This window comes from Hyperolius riggenbachi, chromosome 5 (genome assembly GCF_040937935.1).
Source record: "Hyperolius riggenbachi isolate aHypRig1 chromosome 5, aHypRig1.pri, whole genome shotgun sequence".
In the NCBI taxonomy this organism is placed as follows: Eukaryota; Metazoa; Chordata; class Amphibia; order Anura; family Hyperoliidae; genus Hyperolius; species Hyperolius riggenbachi.
The window spans coordinates 444,905,065-444,930,670 of record NC_090650.1 but is presented as its reverse complement, the minus strand read 5'-3'; the positions used below and the strand labels follow the sequence as shown (position 1 = coordinate 444,930,670).

Below are 25,606 nucleotides of genomic sequence, written 5' to 3'. Positions count from 1 at the left end.
GCATTTTCCTTTTTTAATCGACTTACAGAGATACTGAGATGGGGATAAATGCCAGTATTTCTACTTACCTGGGGCTTCCTGCAGCCCCATGACTTTGTGGACTCTCTCGCTGTCCCCTTTGGCGTCTCCGTTGAATTACAATGGTTCCCGGTACTCTGGCCGGCTGTGCTCTTCTGCGCATGCGCGGCCACATGAGCACCTCCCTTCGGGTTCCCCTGCCGGGAGTGTTCTGCACCTGAACAGTAGTACTCCACAGGCGCAGAATGCTACCAGACACAAGAGCGCAGTGGGGGTGCCGGGCGTGGTCTGGCCGTGCATGTGCAGAAGCCGACAGCTGGCCACAACTGACCAGAATACCGAGAGCTATTACAACTGAATGGAGCCACCAGACAGGACAGCGAGGGACCCCACAGACCTCATGGGCCTGGAGGAAGCCCGAGGCAAGTTAAATACTGGCATTATCCCCGTCTCAGGTACACTTCAAGTATAAAGCATCAAGGGCCATCTTGTAGGTGGAGATACCACTGCAAATCCATGGAAAGAGGCACCAACCGATGTTATCACTGCCGTATGGCTACTGGAAGAGGGGATTGCCAACGGGATGCAAACAATCCCAAGTCAACACTGGATTACGCAAATTTTGTCTGCATCTTTGTGCTGCTTGAAAACGGACCAATCGAATTCAACCTTCGTGGGATTCAAGCGGTCAATTTTCAAGCTGCCTAAACGTGCATAATCCTGCATCAGCTCGAAGTTATTATCATCTCATTGACCATCCCTAGTCGGATCGTGTGACTGAACAGCTTCCTTCCAGTGCATTTACTGCTACATTTTGGAAATGATAAATGCACAAAGAACGGCAGAGAGATTACCCAGAACTTACCGCACTAAATTGCCCGAGTAATTATAGCGTATTAATAATTGAGGCTCTTCAATGCCTCAGAACTTCCCCTTTCACCCTAGGCTGTTGCACATAAAATATACTTTTGCAATGTACATCCTTTAACATGGAGTCCCAGTGATACTAACTGAAATAATGGAAATGCATACAACAAATAAATGAATAGACAATAAAACAAATAAGATACCTCTTCAGACTTTTTCTGGAGCAGCTCGGCCTCCTTCTTCAACTTCTCCTTTTCTGTCTCGAGATCAGCAATGGCTCTCTTCAGGTCGTCAGCCTCCCTATCGCTGTGTTGTCTCTCTATCTCCAGAGTATGCACCGCAGTCATCTTCTCCTTGGTGGCCAGCTCTGCTTGGTGGAGCTTCTGCCCAATCTCATCAGCCTGCTTCCTAAACTTCTTTGCATCTTCTTCTGCTTTGGCCTGGGCTTTGCTCATCTCCAGCACCTGCACTTTGAGGCGTTCGGCTTCGGCACTGATGTCTAGCTGCCGGCGCCGCTCAGCCTCCAGGGTCTTTTGGAAGCCCTCAGTCTCCTCGGCAAGTTGCTGCTCCATCTGTTCCTTGTCTTCTTTCAGCTTCTTTGCCTGCTCCATGGCCAGCTCCTTCTGCTTCTGCAGCATCTCTGCTTCAGCCTTCAAACGAGTGGCCTCTTGCACAGCCTGCATCTTCTCCTTCAGCATCCTTTCAGCCAGCACTCGCTGCTCATTCAGATCGTCCTCAGCGATCTTTCTCAACCGTGCCGCCTCCTGAGCCTCAACGCTGAGACGGGCGGCCTCCTCAGCCACCTGTTTCATCTTCTCAGCCTCCTCGGCCAGGAATTTTTGAGTGTTATCTTTGTCTTTCGTAATGAGAATTCTGTTTTCTTCTTCGATGCGAATTTTAAGTTTCAAGAGCTCTTCCATCTGAATTTTAACCTTAAACAGCTCATCTTCCACAAGCTTCTTCTGTCTGAGGGACTCTGTCACTTCTTCTTTCAGACGTCCCAGCTCATCATCCAAGATGGTTTTCTGGTGGTCGGTTTCTTCCAGCTGCAGTTTGACTTTGGTGAGTTCACCCTCCACCTGTTCCTTCTGCCTGAGAGTTTTCTCTGCGAAATGTTTGTGTTTCTCCATTTCAGAATCAGCCAGCTGTTTGAGCTTCAGTGCCGCCTGCTCAGCCTGGGCCCTCTTAGCAGCCTCCAGTTCTGCTTCTTTTCGGACCCTTTCTGCATCTTCCTGAGCCTGAGCTTTAGCTTGGGCCTCAATTTCGGCCTTCTGTTTGAGACGTTCTGCTTCCTCTGCCTGCTGACGTGATAGAGCGGCCTCGTGTTCGGCCTTCATCTTTGCACGCTCCGCTTCATCAGCTGCACGTTTAGCCTTCTCAGCTTCTTCTTTCAACTTATCGAAAACACTCTGCTCCTGTATTCTGCTTTGCATCAATTCTTGCTCTTTTTGTTGTACGGCTGCATAATAGGCTTTCTCTTCTGCGTCAATTTTAAGTTTTGCAGCCTCTTGCGCTAACTGAATTTGCCTTTCAGCCTCTTTTTCGGCTAGTTCTTTCTGTTTCTTGGCTTCATCAGCCTTGGCCTTCAGTCTCTCAACCTCCTCCAGCGCCAGTTTCCTCTGCCTTGCGGCCTCCTCCTCTGCAGCGATGATCTTTTTGACCTTTTCCTCAGCCTCTCTGCGCCTTGCCTCCTCTTCAAGGGCCAGCTGTCTCTGTTTCTCTGCTTCTTGTTCTGCCCTTTCTTTGCTCTTTTGAGTATCTTCTGCAATGGTCTTCAGTTTCTGAAGCTCAAGTTCTAGGTCAGATTTGCCAACAGAGGCCTTTTCAAAGTTGATCTTCAGAATACGGATCTCTTCTTCTATGACCCTCCTGTGTTTGAGGGTCTCATCCACAATATTCTTTTGTCTTTCCAGCTCACTTTCTGAAGACTGTTTAAGATGCAGGATCTTCTCTTCAATATCTTGTTTATGTTGAGCAGCTTGTTCTTCCAGCAGTTTTCTTTGGTAGGCCTCATCTTCTGCCAGCCTCCTTAGACGCTCGTTCTCAGCCTCTTTCTCTTTCAGGGCAATTTCAGCCTCCGTCTTCTGCCGGGTTGCATCACTGATGGCAGCAAGTTTCTCTTTCAGTATACGCTCAGCTTCAGCTCTTTGTCTTGTGGCATCTTCTTCAGCCAGTTGTCTTTGCCTCTTGGCCTCCTCTGAGATAGCACGCAACCTGGCAGCTTCTTCTGCAAGTTCACGCAATTTGCTAGCTTCAGATTCTAACATCTGCTTGGACTTTTCACTTGCGGAACGAGACTCCTCTTCTGCTTTGGATTTAGCCACCAGAAGAATTTCCATTTCAGCACGGACCTTGGCAAGTTCATCTTCCAGTCCTCTCCTTCTCTGGATAGCTTCATTCACTTCATTCTTAAGGCGGAAAAGATCCTCCTCAAGAACAATGCGCTGCTGCTCACCATTATCTACCTCGGCTTTGAGACGGATGAGTTCTTGTTCAGCAGACAGCTTATGAGTGGCTGTATCTTCTGCTAACCTTCTCTGTTTATCCAGCTCTTCTTCTGCCAGTTCCTTCTGGCGCAGTGCAGATTCCTCAGCCTTGGCTCTCTTGCGGGCCTCTCTTTCTGCATCTTCTTTTTGCTTTTCAGCATCTTCTTGAGCCAAGGTCTTCTTATGAGCGACTTCTTCTGCCTGGAGTCTTAAGCGAAGGGCCTCGTTGGCTTTCTGTCTCCATTTCTCCAATTCCTTCTCAGCTTCCTCTTTGGCCATTTCTGCTTCTAGCTGTTGCTTTTTAAGGCGTTCTGCCTCTTCCTGCAGATGGGTAACTGTTATATGCTCTTGTTTCAGAGACATCTCCAGCTGTGAGGTCTTCTCCAAGTAGGAAATGCGCTTGCTCTGCAGCTCTGTCTCTGCACTCTGTTGGGCCACCTCTTGAGCTTGTTTGATTTGTCTTTCTTTCTCAAGCTCAGCTTGTTTCATTCTCCTCTCAGCCTCCTCCGCTTGAAGTCTGAACCTCTCAAGATCGTCTATTGCTCTCTGCTTCTCTCTAGCAGCCTCTTTCTCTGCCTGGATCTTTCGCTGAAGCTCCTCTTCTGCCTCCCGTTTCTTTTGTGCCTCATCTTTCACTTGTTTTCGCAAACGTTCAGCCTCATCCTGAGCTATCTTCTTCTGTCTCTCAGCTTCTTCTGCTCTTGCCCGAAGGGCCTTCAGTTCATCTTCAGCACCTGACTTTTGCTTCTGGCTGGTCTCCAGCTGGAGACGAATGATTCTGATTTCCTCCTCAACCTTCTTGCGGTTGTACTCTGCCTCCTCAATCAGCTTCACCTTGGCCTTAATTTCGGTTTCAGAGTTATGCTTCATCTGGTGCAGCTCTTGTTGGATGGTCTTCTTCTGTTGCTCTGCATCCACAGCAACCACCTCTCTTTTGGTGACTTCTTCTTGCATGTTCATCCTCAACTCTAAGGCCTCTCTTTCGGCCTGGGCTTTGGCCTGTGCATGGGCCTCAGCTAGCTGCTTCTGCTTCTCTAGCTCGGCCTCTACTTCAGCCAGTTTCTTCCTTTCTTCTTCTTTTAGTTTCTCAGCCGCTCTCTGAAGAAGGGTGGGAGGGTAAGAGAAGGGGGACGGGTGAGGTCAGGGAGGGAAGGGATGGGAAGGGGTGTCAAGAGGGGTAATGGAGACAATAAGAGAAAAAGAAAAACAAAAGAAAAATAAAACAGATGGAAAAAAAATAATTTTATGCTCTATGATCAAAAATAAACATAACCAAAAACAGTGGCTGAACATAAAGGGATGTGAGGATGTGTGTATGGGATGACACATGGACCCGACACCTTGCAGGTGGGAAAAATATAAAGTTTTAGAAAGTCTCTTCAAAACACACAAAACACCTTTCCCACTGACCACAATCTCTATACTCATTGCAAATTCACCCCAGCGTGCCCAGCGGGGCTTCCCTCAGAGGATAAAAGGCCCATTCACAGTTTGCCATTTCTAAATGCAGATTTGTGCGTAATTTACATGCATTTTAATCATATTATTCATGCATTCAACATGCAGTTTCCAAGCATTTTTTTCATGCACTTTATATGTTTTTTTGCCAAAAAGAAAATCTTGACAGTTGGCCAATAGTGCATATTAACCTGAAGCGAAAATAAACGTATGATATAAGGAATTGTATGCGTAGTACAGCTACAAAATAGACCATTAGTAGCAAGAAAATTATTCTAATATTGTTTTCCAGCACAGGAAGTGTTAAACTTCAGTTAGCGATGGAAAAAGAGCCTCTCTGACCCAACTTGAGGACAGTCCTGTTTTCTGAAGCACATATATATCAAAGAATCAGTGAGAGAGAGATTGAGATAAGGTTTTACTGCAGGAAAGTTCAAAGAGTCGTGAGCTCCGCTCTGTTTTATAGCTTAAAATACAGAGTGTGGTTTGTAAACTGCAAAAATGACAGAATGATGCAATGTTAAGCTGTATAACTGAAAAGAAAAAAATATAAGACTGTTTTCTTTGCTACTAATATTCTATTAATTATCCGTACTACACATGTAGATAGAAAAAAAACAAAGTCTTGTAAAAGTAATACCTTTTAATGGCGAAGTGAAGTTAGACATTAAAAGGTATTACTTTTACAAGACTTTGTTTTTTTTTTCTACCTACATAAATTGTTTGGCTAACACGGTACAGAAACCTTTTTACTACTACCGTACTACACATGCAATTCATTACATCTTACGTTTTTTTCGCTTCACTTTAAAAACAAGTAAAAAAAGCCCTATATGCGAGTGTTACCAGCATGCTACAGCTCCATGCATGTCCAATGTTTATATGACTGAGGGTTTTTTTTTTTTTTTTTACTTAAAACATGCCTAAATCCCTTCATAGTAGTGTTCGGAAAGGATTAATGGCAATACATGTGCATAGGGCTGTCTGTGCATTTTAGCTGCAGCTTTATACAAAAATACCGAAAACTGGGAATGGGTCCTTCTACATCTCCGGTGACATCATGTGACCATGTCATGCTCTCCCACATAATGAAGTGAACCCAGACTTGTGAAACAAGATACTATGACTTGGACTAGACAAGGGGGCTTCTGTCACAATATTAAGCCTTGGTCTAGATGCAGGAGCTTGCTTGACAAGCAGGACAACGCTGTCCATAGTGATATGGAACGTTCCTTTATCTTAATGAGTGATCAGACAGTGAAATGCCTTTATTACACTTAATGCACCCGAGGGGTATTCTGATATTACCCAGGGGTATCTGTACAGCTGCGCCTCGGCTTATCAGCCGGTCTGTATCCCCGGAGTTCTGCCCGGGGAAATTCAACTTTGATAATTGGAAATCTTGTTTCACAAATTGGGGGAAAAAAGTACTTCAAGCCCTTTGGAACCCGGTTATTGGAAATCTATGTCATGTTTGCAGACATTCGGTTCTGATACTTGAGAAACTAACATTTGCAAACAGGACAGAGATTTCCATTAGTGGGATTCCCCAAGTGGTTATACCACATCTAGCTGCGGTTATAAAATACATTTGACTTCCCTACAAAATGGCAGCTTTCTAAGCTGAGGCTGGTTTGGCCGCACTGCAGATGCGCTTCATGCTGTGTGCACAGAAACTAAAATATACATTCCTTATTTTACCACGACAGGCCTTTACTGGTCTTTGGAAACCGTGTGAGTGTCTGCAATATAGCCGGGACAGTCTGTGAACTGCAGGGGGGACAGTCTGTGAACTGCAGCCGGGACAGTCTGTGAACTGCAGCCGGGACAGTTTGTGAACTGCAGCCGGGACAGTCTGTGAACTGCAGCCGGGACAGTCTGTGAACTGCAGCCGGGACAGTCTGTGAACTGCAGCCGGGACAGTCTGTGAACTGCAGCCGGGACAGTCTGTGAACTGCAGCCGGGACAGTCTGTGAACAGCAGCCGGGACAGTCTGTGAGCAGCAGCCGGGACAGTCTGTGAGCAGCAGCCGGGACAGTCTGTGAGCAGCAGCCGGGACAGTCTGTGAGCAGCAGCCGGGACAGTCTGTGAGCAGCAGCCGGGACAGTCTGTGAGCAGCAGCCGGGACAGTCTGTGAGCAGCAGCCGGGACAGTATGTGAGCAGCAGCCGGGACAGTCTGTGAGCTGCAGCCGGGACAGTCTGTGAGCAGCAGCCGGGACAGTCTGTGAGCAGCAGCCGGGACAGTCTGTGAGCAGCAGCCGGGACAGTCTGTGAGCAGCAGCCGGGACAGTCTGTGAGCAGCAGCCGGGACAGTCTGTGAGCAGCAGCCGGGACAGTCTGTGAGCAGCAGCCGGGACAGTCTGTGAACAGCAGCCGGGACAGTCTGTGAGCAGCAGCCGGGACAGTCTGTGAGCTGCAGCCGGGACAGTCTGTGAGCTGCAGCCGGGACAGTCTGTGAGCTGCAGCCGGGACAGTCTGTGAGCTGCAGCCGGGACAGTCTGTGAGCTGTAGCCGGGACAGTCTGTGAGCTGCAGCCGGGACAGTCTGTGAGCAGCAGCTGGGACAGTCTGTGAACTGCAGCCGGGACAGTGAGCAGCAGCCGGGACAGTCTGTGAGCTGCAGCCGGGACAGTCTGTGAACTGCAGCCGGGACAGTCTGTGAGCTGCAGCCGGGACAGTCTGTGAGCTGCAGCCGGGACAGTCTGTGAGCTGCAGCCGGGACAGTCTGTGAGCTGCAGCCGGGACAGTCTGTGAGCTGCAGCCGGGACAGTCTGTGAGCTGCAGCCGGGACAGTCTGTGAGCTGCAGCCGGGACAGTCTGTGAGCTGCAGCCGGGACAGTCTGTGAGCTGCAGCCGGGACAGTCTGTGAACTGCAGCGGGACAGACTGTGAACTGCAGGGGGGACAGTCTGAACTGCAGCCGGGACAGTCGGAACTGCAGCCGGGACAGTCGGAACTGCAGCCGGGACAGTCGGAACTGCAGCCGGGACAGTCGGAACTGCAGCCGGAACTACAGCCTGGACAGTCGGAACTGCAGCCTGGACAGTCGGAACTGCAGCCGGGACAGTCGGAACTGCAGCCGGGACAGTCGGAACTGCAGCCGGGACAGTCTGTGGAACTGCAGCCAGGACAGTCTGTGAACTGCAGCCGGGACAGTCTGTGAACTGCAGCCGGGACAGTCTGTGAACTGCAGCCGGGTCAATCTGTGAACTGCAGCCGGGTCAATCTGTGAACTGCAGCCGGGTCAGTCTGTGAACTGCAGGGGGGACAGTCTGTGACCTGCAGGGGGGGGCCAGTCTGTGACCTGCAGGGGGGGCCAGTCTGTGACCTGCAGGGGGGGGGGGGGGCAGTCTGTGAACTGCAGCTGTAGGTGAGTAAATGTCAGGCAATGGATGGTCAGAGACTGCAAACTGCATATCACAGCTCACAACAGCAGAAAACTGCTGCTCCATCCAGTTCCCTAAAAGAAGCGCCACTTATTTGCAGATTGTACAGGAAAATGAATTGTGACATTACGCAGCTCATACCTCCTCCTCCTCCAAGCGTCTGAGAGTCTCGGTGATGAAGATAATGTATTGGCTGGTCAGGGTGGTAAGCTCACTGTATTTGGTTCGGAGCTCCACGTACTGAAAGAAAACAGACATCGGTTATTACAGATCAGAACTCGCTTCAGAGTGAATGGTGGAGACAATGTTATTACTCTTCTGGATTCCGACCCTAATCAAGTCACAAAAAACAAATCTCCATAGTGCACAATACATACTACCATATAATATGTGTATGGCCTTACTGTACTGCCTGTATGCTCTTGTAGGGCTGTTTGCCTGTAGTATGTTGGCTGTATGGGGGCTGTTTGCCTGTAGAAAGTTGGCTGTATGGGGGCTGTTTGCCTGTAGTATGTTGGCTGTATGGGGGCTGTTTGCCTGTAGAAAGTTGGCTGTATGGGGGCTGTTTGCCTGTAGTATGTTGGCTGTATGGGGGCTGTTTGCCTGTAGAAAGTTGGCTGTATGGGGGCTGTTTGCCTGTAGTATGTTGGCTGTATGGGGGCTGTTTGCCTGTAGTATGTTGGCTGTATGGGGGCTGTTTGCCTGTAGTATGTTGGCTGTATGGGGGCAGTTTGCCTGTAGTAAGTTGGCTGTATGGGGGCTGTTTGCCTGTAGTATGTTGGCTGTATGGGGGCTGTTTGCCTGTAGAAAGTTGGCTGTATGGGGGCTGTTTGCCGTAGTATGTTGGCTGTATATGGTCTGTTGGACTGTTTTGTTTTACTTGCTGATGGTCCTTTGACCTGGATAACGTCAGCCTCACAAGGCTGGTCTAGTTTGGCCTTGCTAGCTGAATACTGGCTTTGCCTGGCATTGAAGAACTAGTGCTGCCCTCGTGTTAATACTGGCTACTGAGGTTGGCCATGCTGAGCCTAGCAGTCCTGGACTGGCTCTGGATGCATTTGCTGGCTGACCTGGCATTGTGAGGCTGGTGTAGGTCCTAACTGTCTAACTCTGTTCCTCTACAATCAGTACACAGATGGCAGACAGGTATCTACGACCAGCATGATGACCTAGAAATGGAGACATTCTGATGGAAGGAGATCTTTCGATGCCCTCACCTCTTGGATGATGTTGTCTGATGAAGATTGCACTTTGGGCTTCTTGACGGGAGAAGCAACTGGCTCTACTTGGGCTTTGTAAGTCACCAGCTGAAGTTCAAAGTCCTAAAAGAGAGAGGAAAAAATTCACATTGATCAAAAATCCACCCAAACCGACACACTGCCTCATTATTTTCACCGCGCCCCAATGTTCCCCACATGTGACTTCGCTACTCATGTAATATGGTGGGGATGAGTCTCTAACTGGCTGATTGGTTGGTACGGGTTAGTAGAATAATCCTGATTGGTTGGTACAGGTTAGTAAGAATGCTGATTGGTTGGTATGGGTTAGTAGAAGGATGCTGATTGGTTGGTACGGGTTAGTAGAAAAATGCTGATTGGTTGGTATGGGTTAGTAGAAGGATGCTGATTGGTTGGTACGGGTTAGTAGAAGGATGCTGATTGGTTGGTATGGGTTAGTAGAAGAATGCGGATTGGTTGGTACAGGTTAGTAGAAGAATGCTGATTGGTTGGTACGGGTTAGTAGAAGGATGCGGATTGGTTGGTACGGGTTAGTAGTAGAATGCTGATTGGTTGGTATGGGTTAGTAGAAGAATGCTGATTGGTTGGTATGGGTTAGTAGAAGGATGCTGATTGGTTGGTACGGGTTAGTAGAAGGATGCGGATTGGTTGGTACAGGTTAGTAGAAGAATGCTGATTGGTTGGTACGGGTTAGTAGAAGAATGCTGATTGGTTGGTATGGGTTAGTAGAAGGATGCTGATTGGTAGGTATGGGTTAGTAGAAGGATGCGGATTGGTTGGTATGGGTTAGTAGAAGGATGCTGATTGGTTGGTATGGGTTAGTAGAAAAATGCTGATTGGTTGGTACGGGTTAGTAGAAGAATGCTGATTGGTTGGTATGGGTTAGTAGAAGGATGCTGATTGGTTGGTATGGGTTAGTAGAAGGATGCTGATTGGTTGGTATGGGTTAGTAGAAGGATGCTGATTGGTTGGTATGGGTTAGTAGAAGGATGCGGATTGGTTGGTACGGGTTAGTAGAAGAATGCTGATTGGTTGGTACGGGTTAGTAGAAGAATGCTGATTGGTTGGTATGGGTTAGTAGAAGGATGCTGATTGGTTGGTATGGGTTAGTAGAAGGATGCGGATTGGTTGGTATGGGTTAGTAGAAGGATGCTGATTGGTTGGTATGTGTTAGTAGAAGGATGCTGATTGGTTGGTATGGGTTAGTAGAAGGATGCTGATTGGTTGGTATGGGTTAGTAGAAGGATGCTGATTGGTTGGTATGGGTTAGTAGAAGGATGCTGATTGGTTGGTATGGGTTAGTAAGAATGCTGATTGGTTGGTACGGGTTAGTAGAAGAATGATGATTGGTTGGTATAGGTTAGTAGAAGAATGCTGATTGGTTGGTATGGGTTAGTAGAAGAATGCTGATTGGTTGGTATGGGTTAGTAGAAGAATGCTGATTGGTTGGTATGGGTTAGTAGAAGAATGCTGATTGGTTGGTATGGGTTAGTAGAAGGATGCTGATTGGTTGGTATGGGTTAGTAGAAGGATGCTGATTGGTTGGTATGGGTTAGTAGAAGAATGCTGATTGGTTGGTACGGGTTAGTAGAAGAATGCTGATTGGTTGGTATAGGTTAGTAGAAGAATGCTGATTGGTTGGTATAGGTTAGTAGAAGAATGGTGATTGGTTGGTACAGGTTAGTAGAAGAATGCTGATTGGTTGGTATAGGTTAGTAGAAGAATGGTGATTGGTTGGTACAGGTTAGTAGAAGAATGCTGATTGGTTGGTATAGGTTAGTAGAAGAATGCTGATTGGTTGGTATGGGTTAGTAGAAGAATGCGGATTGGTTGGTATGGGTTAGTAGAAGAATGCTGATTGGTTGGTACAGGTTAGTAGAAGGATGCTGATTGGTTGGTATGGGTTAGTAGAAGAATGCGGATTGGTTGGCATGGGTTAGTAGAAGAATGCTGATTGGTTGGTATGGGTGTGTAGAAGAATGCTGATTGGTTGGTACGGGTTAGTAGAAGAATGGTGATTGGTTGGTACAGGTTAGTAGAAGAATGCTGATTGGTTGGTATAGGTTAGTAGAAGAATGGTGATTGGTTGGTACAGGTTAGTAGAAGAATGCTGATTGGTTGGTATAGGTTAGTAGAAGAATGCTGATTGGTTGGTATGGGTTAGTAGAAGAATGCGGATTGGTTGGTATGGGTTAGTAGAAGAATGCTGATTGGTTGGTACAGGTTAGTAGAAGGATGCTGATTGGTTGGTATGGGTTAGTAGAAGAATGCTGATTGGTTGGCATGGGTTAGTAGAAGAATGCTGATTGGTTGGTATGGGTGTGTAGAAGAATGCTGATTGGTTGGTATGGGTTAGTAAGAATGCTGATTGGTTGGTACAGGTTAGTAGAAGAATGCTGATTGGTTGGTATGGGTTAGTAGAAGAATGCTGATTGGTTGGCATGGGTTAGTAGAAGAATGCTGATTGGTTGGTATGGGTGTGTAGAAGAATGCTGATTGGTTGGTATGGGTTAGTAAGAATGCTGATTGGTTGGTACAGGTTAGTAGAAGAATGCTGATTGGTTGGTACGGGTTAGTAGAAGAATGCTGATTGGTTGGTACGGGTTAGTAGAAGGATGCTGATTGGTTGGTATGGGTTAGTAAGAATGCTGATTGGTTGGTACAGGTTAGTAGAAGAATGCTGATTGGTTGGTACGGGTTAGTAGAAGAATGGTGATTGGTTGGTACGGGTTAGTAGAAGGATGCTGATTGGTTGGTATGGGTTAGTAGAAGGATGCTGATTGGTTGGTATGGGTTAGTAGAAGAATGCTGATTGGTTGGTACGGGTTAGTAGTAGAATGCTGATTGGTTGGTATGGGTTAGTAGAAGGATGCTGATTGGTTGGTACAGGTTAGTAGAAGGATGCTGATTGGTTGGTACGGGTTAGTAGAAGGATGCTGATTGGTTGGTATGGGTTAGTAGAAGAATGCTGATTGGTTGGTATGGGTTAGTAGAAGGATGCTGATTGGTTGGTATGGGTTAGTAGAAGAATGCTGATTGGTTGGTACGGGTTAGTAGAAGGATGCTGATTGGTTGGTATGGGTTAGTAGAAGGATGCTGATTGGTTGGTATGGGTTAGTAGAAGGATGCTGATTGGTTGGTATGGGTTAGTAGAAGAATGCTGATTGGTTGGTACGGGTTAGTAGAAGGATGCTGATTGGTTGGTATGGGTTAGTAGAAGGATGCTGATTGGTTGGTATGGGTTAGTAGACGGATGCTGATTGGTTGGTATGGGTTAGTAGAAGAATGCTGATTGGTTGGTATGGGTTAGTAGAAGAATGCTGATTGGTTGGTACGGGTTAGTAGAAGAATGCTGATTGGTTGGTATAGGTTAGTAGAAGAATGCTGATTGGTTGGTACGGGTTAGTAGAAGGATGCTGATTGGTTGGTATGGGTTAGTAGAAGGATGCTGATTGGTTGGTATGGGTTAGTAGAAGGATGCTGATTGGTTGGTACGGGTTAGTAGAAGAATGCTGATTGGTTGGTACGGGTTAGTAGAAGAATGCTGATTGGTTGGTACGGGTTAGTAGAAGGATGCTGATTGGTTGGTACGGGTTAGTAGAAGGATGCGGATTGGTTGGTACGGGTTAGTAGTAGAATGCTGATTGGTTGGTATGGGTTAGTAGAAGAATGGTGATTGGTTGGTACGGGTTAGTAGAAGAATGGTGATTGGTTGGTATGGGTTAGTAGAAGGATGGTGATTGGTTGGTACAGGTTAGTAGAAGAATGCTGATTGGTTGGTATGGGTTAGTAGAAGAATGCTGATTGGTTGGTATGGGTTAGTAGAAGAATGCTGATTGGTTGGTACGGGTTAGTAGAAGGATGCGGATTGGTTGGTATGGGTTAGTAGAAGAATGCTGATTGGTTGGTATGGGTTAGTTAGAATGCTGATTGGTTGGTATGGGTTAGTAAGAATGCTGATTGGTTGGTACAGGTTAGTAGAAGAATGCCGATTGGTTGGTACAAGTTAGTAAGAATGCTGATTGGTTGGTACAAGTTAGTAAGAATGCTGATTGGTTGGTACATGTTAGTAAGAATGCTGATTGGTTGGTAAGGGTTAGTAGAAGAGTGCTGATGGGTTGGTATGGCAAGTGCATTACTAGCAGACAAGATGGTGGCGCTGCATGCTAGGTTACCTTAATGGCATCGATGTATTGCTTGGCGTATCTTTGGCATTCATCCACCTTCTCGCGATTTTTCTCGCTCTCCTCCAGAAGTTTCTGTGGGTGACAAATGCTTGATTACTCCTCCATACAACATGTCCTCACAGTTATAGAGAGTGTGTATATTCTGTGTACAGGTTAATGAATTCATCTGACTACATTTGTAATGCTGAACTACAACATAAATACTGGCAATACAATCTGCCTATCTTTCTATTTATTGATAATACATCTAAAAGGCGCTGCTGGCTGTGACTGAACAGGACAACAAGTACAGAACACAGGGGCAGATTCATCAAAGCTAAGAAATCTAAAGCTGAGTAATTGCAAGAACAGATGTCTACATCAAGGATTCTGATTGGCTGCCCCCAGCAGCTCCTCCTCTCTTTGCACTGACATTGATAAATCTCCCCCATTGTCTGGTGCTAGGATTAGCCCGCCTCCATACTCTCTGTTCTCCATGCAGCCATGATACTCTCATGAAGTACCTTCCCCAGTGGCTGGATAGTGTACTGGATAATGCTGCTACATCGGACATAGAAAGCCAGTGTTAGAATCCTAACTGGAATTAACACATTTCTAGTAAGAGGTCTTTGGGCAAAACTCTCTAAATGCCTACCAGGGTGGCCTGCTGAGGGCACTGCAAGTGGCTCCAGGTCTCCCGGAGGAAAGAACTTGCTAGAATGTAATTTCATTTACTCTGACCCTCTGCTGTTATGATGCAATAAAGTGTTATACTATGAAGAAAATATTGAAGTGTAGTGTCTATTTGCAGAGCTACTTAATTGGACTCCTTAAAGCCCTGTACATACGCTAAATGAAACTTGGCCAAAACAGCCAATAACGTCCAACTCTGCAGAGAATCCAATGTGTGCAGGGCTGTGGAGTTGCTACAAAAATCAACCGACCCCAACTCTGACTCCTCAGTTTATGAAAATACTGACTCAGACTCCGGGTACCCAAAATGGCTCAGACTCCTCGACTCCGACTCCTTAGTCTAATACTTACCAGGGCTGTGGATTTTGTACAAAAATCAGCCGACTCCGACTCCTCAGTTTATGAAACCCCCGACTCCAACTCTGAGTACCCAAAATTGCTCCAACTCTTTGACTCAGACTCCACAACCCTGAATGTGTGTACAGCAGACCCGAATCCCCCTTGGCCAGAAATCAGCCTGGCAAATTGATGCAGCCGGGCAATGGCTGAGAGAATTGTTCTCTCCACTCAACCAGTCCACCATGTGTTGTCACTTCCTTGCCCCCCGTCCCCTCCTGCATAGCATCATAATGTCGCTAGCCCACAGGCTAGCAACACATTTGCACAGTGCCAGTCTTACAATATCGCTCGAGGGATCAAGTAGTGATCCAGGCCAGGCGACATTTCTTGTTTCTGTGTACGAGGCTTTAGTTGTTGCTTCACAAACAATTGTGGAGGCCTCCGACACCACAACGCTCCCCCTCATCACAGCGCACACGATGGCTCTGCAGTATTTCAGGCTCTCACCTTCTCTGCCAGCAGTTGCTCTTTTACGGTTCTGCTGTCAGTAATGGGCACAGACTGGATCTGCTCCTGCCTCTTCTTGGCGTCCGTTATCCAGCGGATGAGCCATTCGTAGGTCTCCCGGTAATATCGCAGCTGTTTGCCCAGTTGTTCCAGTTCTCTCTGCCGTACGTCGATCTGCAAGACGATGGCCTGCCAACGTTCCAGCAGCTGCTGAACCTTCTCCCGATATCTGTCCAAGTCCACGTCCCGCTCGCTGTGGCTCCGCAGCATCCTCTCGCTCACCTCTCGGGCCTTGCTGAGATCGTTCTCCAAGCCACTGAAGAGAGGCTGATGTCCCTCTACCTGACCCCGCATTCTCTGCAAGAAGAAGATACAAGGTGTGAAGATGGCAAAATAAGAGCCAAGCGAATTACAATACACTCAACAAAAGATCTGTTATCCCCGTAATTATGGAATGTTCATATTCTCCATGTTGGCGAGGCACCCACATTATCACATAACTTTATTTTATGTCAAGTCATTGAGCTAGATCCCTGAGACAACTAGACATACATGTATCACTCCCATAGGCATTTGCCCGTGAAGTCGGTGTTAATTCTCACCTTCAGCTCAGTCTTGCTGTTCTCCAACTCCTTGATGTCTGCAGGAACAGTCTGGACCTCCTTCAGCTGATCCTCGTAGGTCTTCACAACCTCCTCGGCACCATGTGTGTTCCGGATCACCAGGTTTATGGTCTTCAGTCTGAAAAACGTAAGGTGTCAGATCCCGGCATACAGAAGACACCCAGCACCAAACTAGCACACAATTACAGGTTTAATAATCGGGAACACCACAAAAAAATCCCAACTAGTTTGAAGAAATCGACAGATAAACTTTTGGGGGGATTTTTTTGGCTGCTTCGGGTTGACTTTCCTACTGGCTGAAACACCGCTTCATGAAAGTCATTCTCATAATGGTAGCATCTGTTTTCTCTGCAGAGGCTTCAGGTGGTTGGGTATGAAATCTGTCCACAGAGCCACCGGGATAAGGAAACGAGTCGTGGAACTGAAAACCTCAGCTCTGCTGTCACCCTCTCCAAAACCTCAAATCCTGAAGATGTCTACAGAGAATGGGCATTCCTTCTATCAGAAGAATATATTCATTTTTTTATTTCTCACCCCCATGCATGCCTACTGGACTTCTCGAGCTGTCCCCACCCTATGGAACTCCTTCCCACCCCTGCTCAGACTCACGCCTTCCTTAAAGGGAACCAGAGACGAAGCACCCTTGTGTATTTTACCATGTATATCAGTAAGAACATTAGAGAAAACACTTACCATGCTCTCTGTTTCCTCCTCACTGCTAAAAGTGTCTGTTAACAGCAGTCACAAGAATCCCAGACTGAGCAATTAAATCTGGCTTTGCTGGGAATGATTATAGCTGAGTCATTATAGCAAAGCCACAAGGGGGCAGGCTTGGGCTTGAAATAACACCACAGAAGACAGACTTAGCTATAATCTTTCTGTAGCAAAGCTAGACGGAGCAGCCTGACTTCTCAGTCGGGGATTCTTATCAGACGTGATAACAGTCAGATTACACAGAGAACAATGAAACAAAGGGCAGATTAGGTGTTTACTGTCATGTTCCCACTGATTTATAAGGTAAAATACAAGAAGGTGCTTCATCTCTGGTTCTCTTTAAACACCTTCAAGCAAGCCCTCAAAACACACTTCTTTAAAATGGCCTACCCCCACCCCATCTACTCCTCTCTCAGCTGAGAACCTAACACTGTTAGGGTTAGGCCCACATAAAGGTGCAGACTAGTTTAGCATTAGCCCATAACTTTAATGCAAGTGTCACCTATGGGAACCGGACAGTGAAAGCAGAGCTGCAGTTGCAGGCACAGGTAATGCACTAACTGTTCTGTTTTTTACTCTGTTTAATTTTTTTTTTTTTTTTGTAGGCTTTAGGCCCGCTGATGATCTTGCTATGTCTTGAGTAAATTTATATCTTTGCATGAGTTTTCAGGTTGGCCCATCAGCCACATCCACTACAATGCACCCTTTCCCTACTGGATATGCTTTTTTTAACCACAGAATCGGGCAGGAGAGGCAAGAACCAAGTCTACAACTATAGAAGGGCTCAGAGGAAACTAGATAATACAGTCACCAAATTGCATATAACCCCAACACTACAGGGTAGGCCTCCCTGCTGACTCTTCTAAACTAGTGGCTCACCAGATATTCACCCAAATTGCACATCCTGCAAGGTATGAAAGCTGAGGTCCTGAATTCTCAGATGACCCCCCACCATAGTACTCACTTGTCCAGGTAGATGGAGGAGAGGCTGTGGACTTGGTCCATCTTCTGCAGAGTTACGTCAAGCTCGGATCGCAAGACCGGGGCCGATTCTCCAAGATCCGGCTGGGCTAGCAGCTTCCGGGTCTTATCGTTTACCTTATCCAAGTTCTTATGGATGGTCTCCAGCTCAAAGTGAATTTGCTGTGAAGAGATGACAGAGTCAAGCCAAGTAATACAGTATAATATAATATAAATACTGGTGGAGACCGCACTCTACTCAGGACGAGAGAATGGTGGGGGTTACCTGCTGGTCTCCAATGCGCTGAGAGCATTCTTTGATCGGATCTTTGTCGAGAGGACTGCGGATCTTGCTGACTGTGCGGGATTCGCATCCTTCGAGCTGTAGCTGGATGTTCTTCAGCTGGGAGATATAGTTCTTACATGTGCTCTCGTCCTGCTCACCTACACAGACAGCACAGTTGTGTCACGCACACTTTCCTTACACCAGTCACTGGGACTATGTATTAGGGATGACTCTGGAACTTGTACGCTATTCTGATGGCTGCATTTCTGGAACTCGATTAAGCAACAGAACTGAGCTGAGCTAAGCTGCGGACCCCGGAGATATTCTTCACAGGCCACTGAGTGTTTATAAACCTCTGAAGCTGGAACCTCCACATAACCAGTGTTACCAAACCATCCCTCTAATTATGAAAACATTTCAATTATACAGGTCTCATGATGCAAATTAGGCACACATTTTAGTAAAGAAACCCCAGAACCAGTATAACTTATACCTGACAGCATCTAAACTATTATAATGGAATGGGGGGAGATGCCTCAGTTGTGACAAAGGTTGGCTTATCTTAAAGAGGTCAACTGACAGCAAGAGCTGAGCAAAAACAATATAATATATAAAACACTATGGGGTGAAGCGTTTCACAGACTGAATCCCGCTTCCTCAGGTCTTTCTACGAAAACCAAACAGTGGAGTGACTATTTAATAGGTGACCTCTGGAACCTCCCCCCTGTAATCAAAGGATTAAGTTGGGCACACTGCCTGGAGATCCTCCACCCTGACCTACTCCTGAAAAATGTACGTTTCCTGGCTGCAATGCTGATCCTCTGGCTTGTGATACCTCCAATAGAATACGTATGCCAGCTCAGGTCCTCGACTCTCCTGATCTGTATAGTTTAGGCAGAGTGAGTCAGAGACCACGGCAACCAGAGGACCAGCATCACAGCCAGGAAAACAGATCTTCTAGAAGGTTGTAAGTAAGGGCCGCCCCCATAGCTATACGTTAGTTGCCTCTACAGTAATGAGGATTTGGTGGGCGGGATTACCTCTCTCCAGACTGCGCAGCAGCATCTCATACTTCTGGGTGCAGGAGCTGTATTCTCGCTCGATGTTCATGCGATCGTCTGGGTGGAAGTTCTGGGAGTCCTGACTGTCCTTCATGAAGTCCTGGTAGTGGAGTTCCAGGTTGCGGAGAGCCAGTTTGTACTCCTCAGACGTCATACTGCGGAACTACGAGACAGACGGCACAGAGAATGTCAAACATACACATTATAGGAGATCATCGTGGCCAATATCACCATCAGGGCCACATATATCACCATCAGGGCCAAATAATGCTATATAAATACATAATAATAATATGGTAGGACACTAGGCTATGACTATGGTAGGATTAGAGTGTGAGCTCCTCTGAGGACAGTCAGTGACATGACTATGTACTCTGTACAGTGCTGCAGAAGATGTCAGTGCTATATAAATACATAATAATAATATGGTAGGACATTAGACTATGACTATGGTAGGATTAGAGTGTGAGCTCCTCTGAGGACAGTCAGTGACATGACTATGTACTCTGTACAGTGCTGCAGGAGATGTCAGTGCTATATAAATACATAATAATAATATGGGAGGACATTACACTATGACTATGGTAGGATTAGAGTGTGAGCTCCTCTGAGGACAGTCAGTGACATGACTATGTACTCTGTAATGTGCTGCAGGAGATGTCACTGCTATATAAATACATAATAATAATATGGTAGGACATTACACTATGTCTATGGTAGGATTAGATTGTGAGCTCCTCTGAGGACAGTCAGTGACATGACTATGTACTCTGTAATGCGCTGCAGAAGGTGCCAGTGCTATATAAATACATAATAATAATAATATGGTAGGACATTAGACTGACTATGGTAGGATTAGATTGTGCGCTCCTCTGAGGACAGTCAGTGACATGACTATGTACTCTGTAATGTGCTGCAGAAGATGTCAGTACTATATTGATACATAATAATAATATGGTAGGACATTAGACTATGACTATGGCAGGATTAGAGTGTGAGCTCCTCTGAGAACAGTCAGTAACATGACTATGTACTCTGTAATGTGCTGCAGAAGATGTCAGTACTATATAAATACATAATAATAATATTATGGTAGGACGTTAAACTATGACTATGGTAGGATTAGATTGTGAGCTCCTCTGAGGACAGTCAGTGACATGACTATGTACTCTGTAATGTGCTGCAGAAGATGTCAGTACTATATTGATACATAATAATAATATGGTAAGACATTAGACTATGACTATGGCAGGATTAGAGTGTGAGCTCCTCTGAGAACAGTCAGTAACATGACTATGTACTCTGTAATGTGCTGCAGAAGATGTCAGTGTTATATAAATACATAATAATAATATGGTAGGACATTAGACTATGACTATGGTAGGATTAGAGTGTGAGCTCCTCTGAGGACAGTCAGTGACATGACTATGTACTCTGTAATGTGCTGCAGAAGATGCCACTGCTATATAAATACATAATATTTTAATAATAATAATATTATAAGACATGAGGATAAGGGAGAGGAGGCGGAGCTTGGACTGACCGTGATTAGGGTCCAGGACTGGATGAGTTGGATGTCCCTCAGCAGATACTGGTAGGAGAGCAAGCTCTTGAGATCGATGTGTAGCGTGTGCCAGAGAGTGATCATAGATTGGTGGCTTTCCTCCAGCCTGGAAGGAGATAAACAAGACGATGGAGAGGTCAGGTGAAAGATCTGCTGGCGGCAGTGAGTTGGATGGGATGATGGGTAAGTAGTCAGTACACAGGGGGGTAATCTGTAGGAAACACTCACCTGCTCACGGCATCCAGAGCCTCCTTGTTTGGTGGCGGGACAATGAAGCAGACGGATGGGACAGTGGCGTCACTTCCTGCGGAGTTCATGACCTTCCACTTGCTGGGCTGAGAGTTGTCCAGAAGCACGCACTCATCTCCCTTGTGTACCGTGATCTGCGGAGACAGAGGAGTATGCGATTATTATTGTATTTATAAAGTGCAGTGAGCGCCGTGCACCAAAACCACCTGTTTCGCCACCTTCCTATTGTGGAATAAGAATTCTATAGCTGATACAGTAGAATCCCATTATAGTAAACTCTGATATACTAAACTCAGTCCTCAGGTCCCAACAAATATGCAATGTATGACCAATTCTGATATAGTAAACTTCTGATCTAGTACACTACTTCTCCTGGTCCCTTGGTGATTACTATAAAGGGATTCTATTGAACTGCCTTACTCTCTGTGAGTATGCCGGCCTCGCCATTCACACTGCCTACAGTCTACTGGCCGGGGGCCTCCATGTGGGGCGTGGCTTATAAATAGAAAGATGGTCATAAAGGGGACCTCTGGGAAGTGGACTGTTTAGCACCAGGGCACAATGGGGGCCCCAGGTGAAGTTAATCTGCCCCCCTCTCTTAAAACAGATCCGAGATGAAAAACTATCTAGAACAAGTAACTTGTCTATATATATATATATATATATATATATATCTAAAGTTTAGATAGTTTACAGAGCAAATCTAGCTGCAAACAGCTTTAATAGAATATGATTATGTCTTCCTGTGATACAATGACAGCAGCCATGTTGTTTGTAAACATTACACAGAGGCAGGCTTATCTGCATCTTGAACACTAAGCCTGTGAAAAAAACCTAATCCCCCCTCCTCCCTCCTCCCCTCTGCCTCTGTAATCAATGGCTAGTAACACCTCCTCCTCCTCCTGCCCAGACTGAGCTCCCATGAGCCCTTGCTACTGCCAAGGCTCTCTGAAAACCTGTGGGCGTGGTTTATTTAGTTTATAGGGAATATAAAACAAAAACAAAAAAGTATTTGGCTTGAGGAATGCCGTATAAACAATAGGAAAGGAACACAATTATGCAATGAGTAAAAGTTCACTTTGGATCCACTTTAACAGAACCCTTTTTCCTTAAGCGACATTAGGATTGTCCCTGGGCACTTGTTGTTTACTGGATTTCCACAGCGATTGATCTACAGCTCTGTGTAACCACGAGGATCCCTCAGTATTTCACGGCTGTTTTGGAGGATAGGCAGTGTGCCACGCCCCTTATCCTGAATGGTCATGTGACACTGAGCAGCAGATACAACCTGGTTACCCTTCATATGCATTGTAGCTGGCCTGTATTTGCTTCCTGACCTAGTTTAGCTAGAATGCCCTGTATACTTGTGTTCCTTGGATTGTTAGCAGTCTGCACATTGTGGGGCCAGAGTGGAATGTGAGCACTTGCTGTGAAGGACACAGACCCCCATCAGACACAGACCCCCTTCAGAATGCCTCTGAGTCTGAGCTGCACACATTGGGATTAATGAGTGGTCTCACACCGTAGAGGAGAGATGTGACAGCGCGCATTCCCCTGTACAGTCAGTCACCCTCGGTGTGCAGAGCTGTGTATTGCCAGCACACATGCATGGAGAATCCCATCAGCATTGCTGATTTGTTCTGAAGTTACTACATACTAATGTGAATTCTGCACATCTCTCTGGACAATGCAGCCGTCTGTGTGCCGAGATCAGCAGTCACAGATCATCACACACCGATTGTCAGAATCGACTGACATACAAGCGAGGTGAGGTACAGGGCTACTCGTGGAGAAGGCCCAAAAAAACATACCTTTTGTAACAATAACATTTGCACTAGGCAAGCTACTGATCCGATCCAGTTCTGTATCATGTGTGACGAGGAAACTTGAGTATAAGAAGACTGTATAGTTTGTTATTATTAGTTTTTCACTAAAGCAACTCTGGTTTATCTTGACAAAAGGTATGTTTTTGGATTTACATACTGAAATAGGCACCATACCAGAAGAGAGCAGTGCTTAGGAGAACTCACAGAGAAGCATGTGATCAGTTTGATCAGCTGATAGATTTATAAGGTTCTGATTTGCTGTGATAACTTCCTTGTTTGGTTCATGATCATAACCAGCGAATCAGAGCCTTACAAATCAAATCAGCTGATCAAACTGATCACATGCTTCTCCGTGAGTTCTAAGCATCGCCATCCACTTAACCTTATACTGAAACTGGCAGAATTATGGAGCTATGTACAGACATTGGCAGAGTTACAGAATCCCATTCAAAGAATGGCACAGTTACTCAGTTATATTCAGTGACTGGCAGAGATTGGCAGTCATGGAACCTCCTACTGAGATTGGCAGAATTATGGAGCTATGTACAGACATTGGCAGAGTTACAGGATCCCATACAAAGAATGGCAGTTACTCAGTTATATTCGGTGACTGGCAGAGATTGACAGTCATGGAAACTCCAACTGAGATTGGCAGAATTATGGAGCTATGTACAGACATTGGCAGAGTTACAGGATCCCATACAAAGAATGGCAGTTACTCAGTTATATTCGGTGACTGGCAGAGATTGACAGTCATGGAAACTCCAACTGAGATTGGCAGAATTGTGGAGCTGTGTACAGACATTGGCAGAGTTGACTGGCAAAGTGGCATACTGAGATTGGCAGCGTCACACAGTCTTACAGAATATTAATTATAATAATATGATTGTTATTCTCTTGTAGAGAGACCGGTTGAGTCAGGTTCACACACACAAACTGACACACACATAACAGCGCTTGGCTCTCACCTCCAGCTGCTTGTAGTCACACACGGCCTGTACGGGCTGCTGGCCTTTGGGTGGGTTGGCCGGGCTCCGTGGTTTCAGCTTAATGACTGTCTTTGCCCTCTTGGCGAGGCCGGAGAGTTGTCCCTTGTACTCGGTCAGCTGTTCCTTCTCATCCTGGAGGAGAGACAAAGCCGTGTGACTCACAGGAAGGACATGTCATCATTCAGGACCTGTTCACACTGGCAGTGTGCGGTAGCTGTACATTATACTACAACACAGAGCCACACTGGAGCAGCACTACAGAGTGAGAGGACACACGCACTGGACCTGTTCACACGGACTGTGCAGCACACACACCAGCACTGCGATAGGAGGACACACTCACTGGACCTGTTCACACGGACTGTGCAGCACACACACCAGCACTGCGATAGGAGGACACACTCACTGGACCTGTTCACACTGGGGGTATAGCATAACACAGCACTGGCTGTGCAGCACACACACACACACACACACACACCAGCACTGCGATAGGAGGACACACTCACTGGACCTGTTCACACTGGGGGTATACCATAACACAGCACTGGCTGTGCAGCACACACACACACCAGCACTGCAGTGCGATAGGACACACTCTCTGGACCTGTTCACACTGACTGTGCAGCACACACACCAGCACTGCGATAGAAGGACACACTCACTGGACCTGTTCACACTGACTGTGCAGCACACACACCAGCACTGCAGAGTGACAAGAGGACACACTCAATGGACCTGTTCACACTGGGGGTATACCATAACACAGCACTGACTGTGCAGCACACACACCAGCACAGCAGAGTGACAGGAGGACACACTCACTGGACCTGTTCACACTGGGGGTATACCATAACACAGCACTGACTGTGCAGCACACACACCAGCACAGCAGAGTGACAGGAGGACACACTCACTGGACCTGTTCACACTGGGGGTATACCATAACACAGCACTGACTGTACAGCACACACACACACCAGCACTGCGATAGGAGGACACACTCACTGGACCTGTTCACACTGGGGGTATACCATAACACAGCACTGGCTGTGCAGCACACACACACACCAGCACTGCAGTGCGATAGGACACACTCTCTGGACCTGTTCACACTGACTGTACAGCACACACACACACCAGCACTGGGATAGGAGGACACACTCACTGGACCTGTTTACACTGACTGTGCAGCACACACACCAGCACTGGGATAGGAGGACACACTCACTGGACCTGTTCACACTGACTGTGCAGCACACACCCCAGCACCGCAGAGTGATAGGACAACACACTCACCACACTGTCCTGAAGCAGGTCCTCCAGCCGGGTCACTGTAATGGAGCGATCGCAGGTGTATTTCCTTCGCATGTTGTCATGGACCTTCTTCAGATGTTCCTCAGCATCTTTCACATCTGCAAAGAACTGCGCAGGAAGACAGACCAGGAATCAGCATTAGATAACACTGTACAGAGATCCTGCATTACAGATAAAGCAACGTGAACTGGCTCACAGTGACTAGTCATTGGCTTTTGGTTAGAGGTTTGGCGGGAGGTGGACCGGCCAGAACTGTAGGTCTGAGGAGCAGTGTGATCAGGCTCTTCTGATAAAATGGTTATTTGGCCACATTATATCAGAAGAGCTTCCTCCGCACATAGAGGACTACAAGCTGGGAAGCAGCTCACCGATTTTTAAGCTCAGTTACACCCCCCAGCGGCATTACCTGGAAGTAAGCAGTGTTCTCCCTGAGGTGAGCTTCAATACAGCAGCAAAGCTGAAGCATCCAACTCCACTGTGTCTGCAGCGCGGCCTGGAATGCCTGGAAAACATACAAAACATCGGGGTTGTGAGGGTGCGGAAGAGCGCAAATGACTGGAACCAAGACTGAAGACAGAGTACACAGTAGGCCAAAATTAAGACAACTAACAAGGTTCAGGAAAATGAAGTGTTCGGGCTTGCTGTTGGTTGGTGTAGGTGGAGGTAGGACCAAAAGATGTCATTAGTAGGATGGCAGCTCCCATGCAGCTGAGCATAGACAGGGAGGTGAGCTACAGAGCAAGTAGTAACAGTAAATACACTCTGGTCAGCATCTTTACTACTTTAAGGTTGGCTTGAACTACATCACCCAATAGTGGTGATCTCTGGGGGCGGGAAGGGGTGTCACATGATCAGAGACA

General features: G+C 46.6%; 1 protein-coding gene across 12 annotated transcripts in view; it reads right to left on the bottom strand.

The window, feature by feature from the left end:
• PLEC (plectin) overlaps positions 1-25,606 on the bottom strand; it is a 367,871-nt gene that overhangs the window by 17,416 nt on the left and 324,849 nt on the right. For all 12 annotated transcript variants that reach the window (XM_068238141.1, XM_068238140.1, XM_068238142.1 and 9 more), the window contains 14 exons: positions 25,153-25,248; positions 24,729-24,854; positions 23,409-23,561; positions 20,594-20,748; positions 20,345-20,471; positions 18,781-18,964; positions 17,741-17,898; positions 17,459-17,637; positions 15,760-15,898; positions 15,158-15,514; positions 13,628-13,711; positions 9,432-9,536; positions 8,356-8,454; positions 1,089-4,469 (listed from right to left, as the gene is read on the bottom strand). In XM_068238141.1, the coding sequence (XP_068094242.1) occupies positions 1,089-4,469; positions 8,356-8,454; positions 9,432-9,536; positions 13,628-13,711; positions 15,158-15,514; positions 15,760-15,898; positions 17,459-17,637; positions 17,741-17,898; positions 18,781-18,964; positions 20,345-20,471; positions 20,594-20,748; positions 23,409-23,561; positions 24,729-24,854; positions 25,153-25,248 (5,343 nt within the window). The remainder of the gene's footprint in view (positions 1-1,088; positions 4,470-8,355; positions 8,455-9,431; positions 9,537-13,627; positions 13,712-15,157; positions 15,515-15,759; positions 15,899-17,458; positions 17,638-17,740; positions 17,899-18,780; positions 18,965-20,344; positions 20,472-20,593; positions 20,749-23,408; positions 23,562-24,728; positions 24,855-25,152; positions 25,249-25,606) is intronic.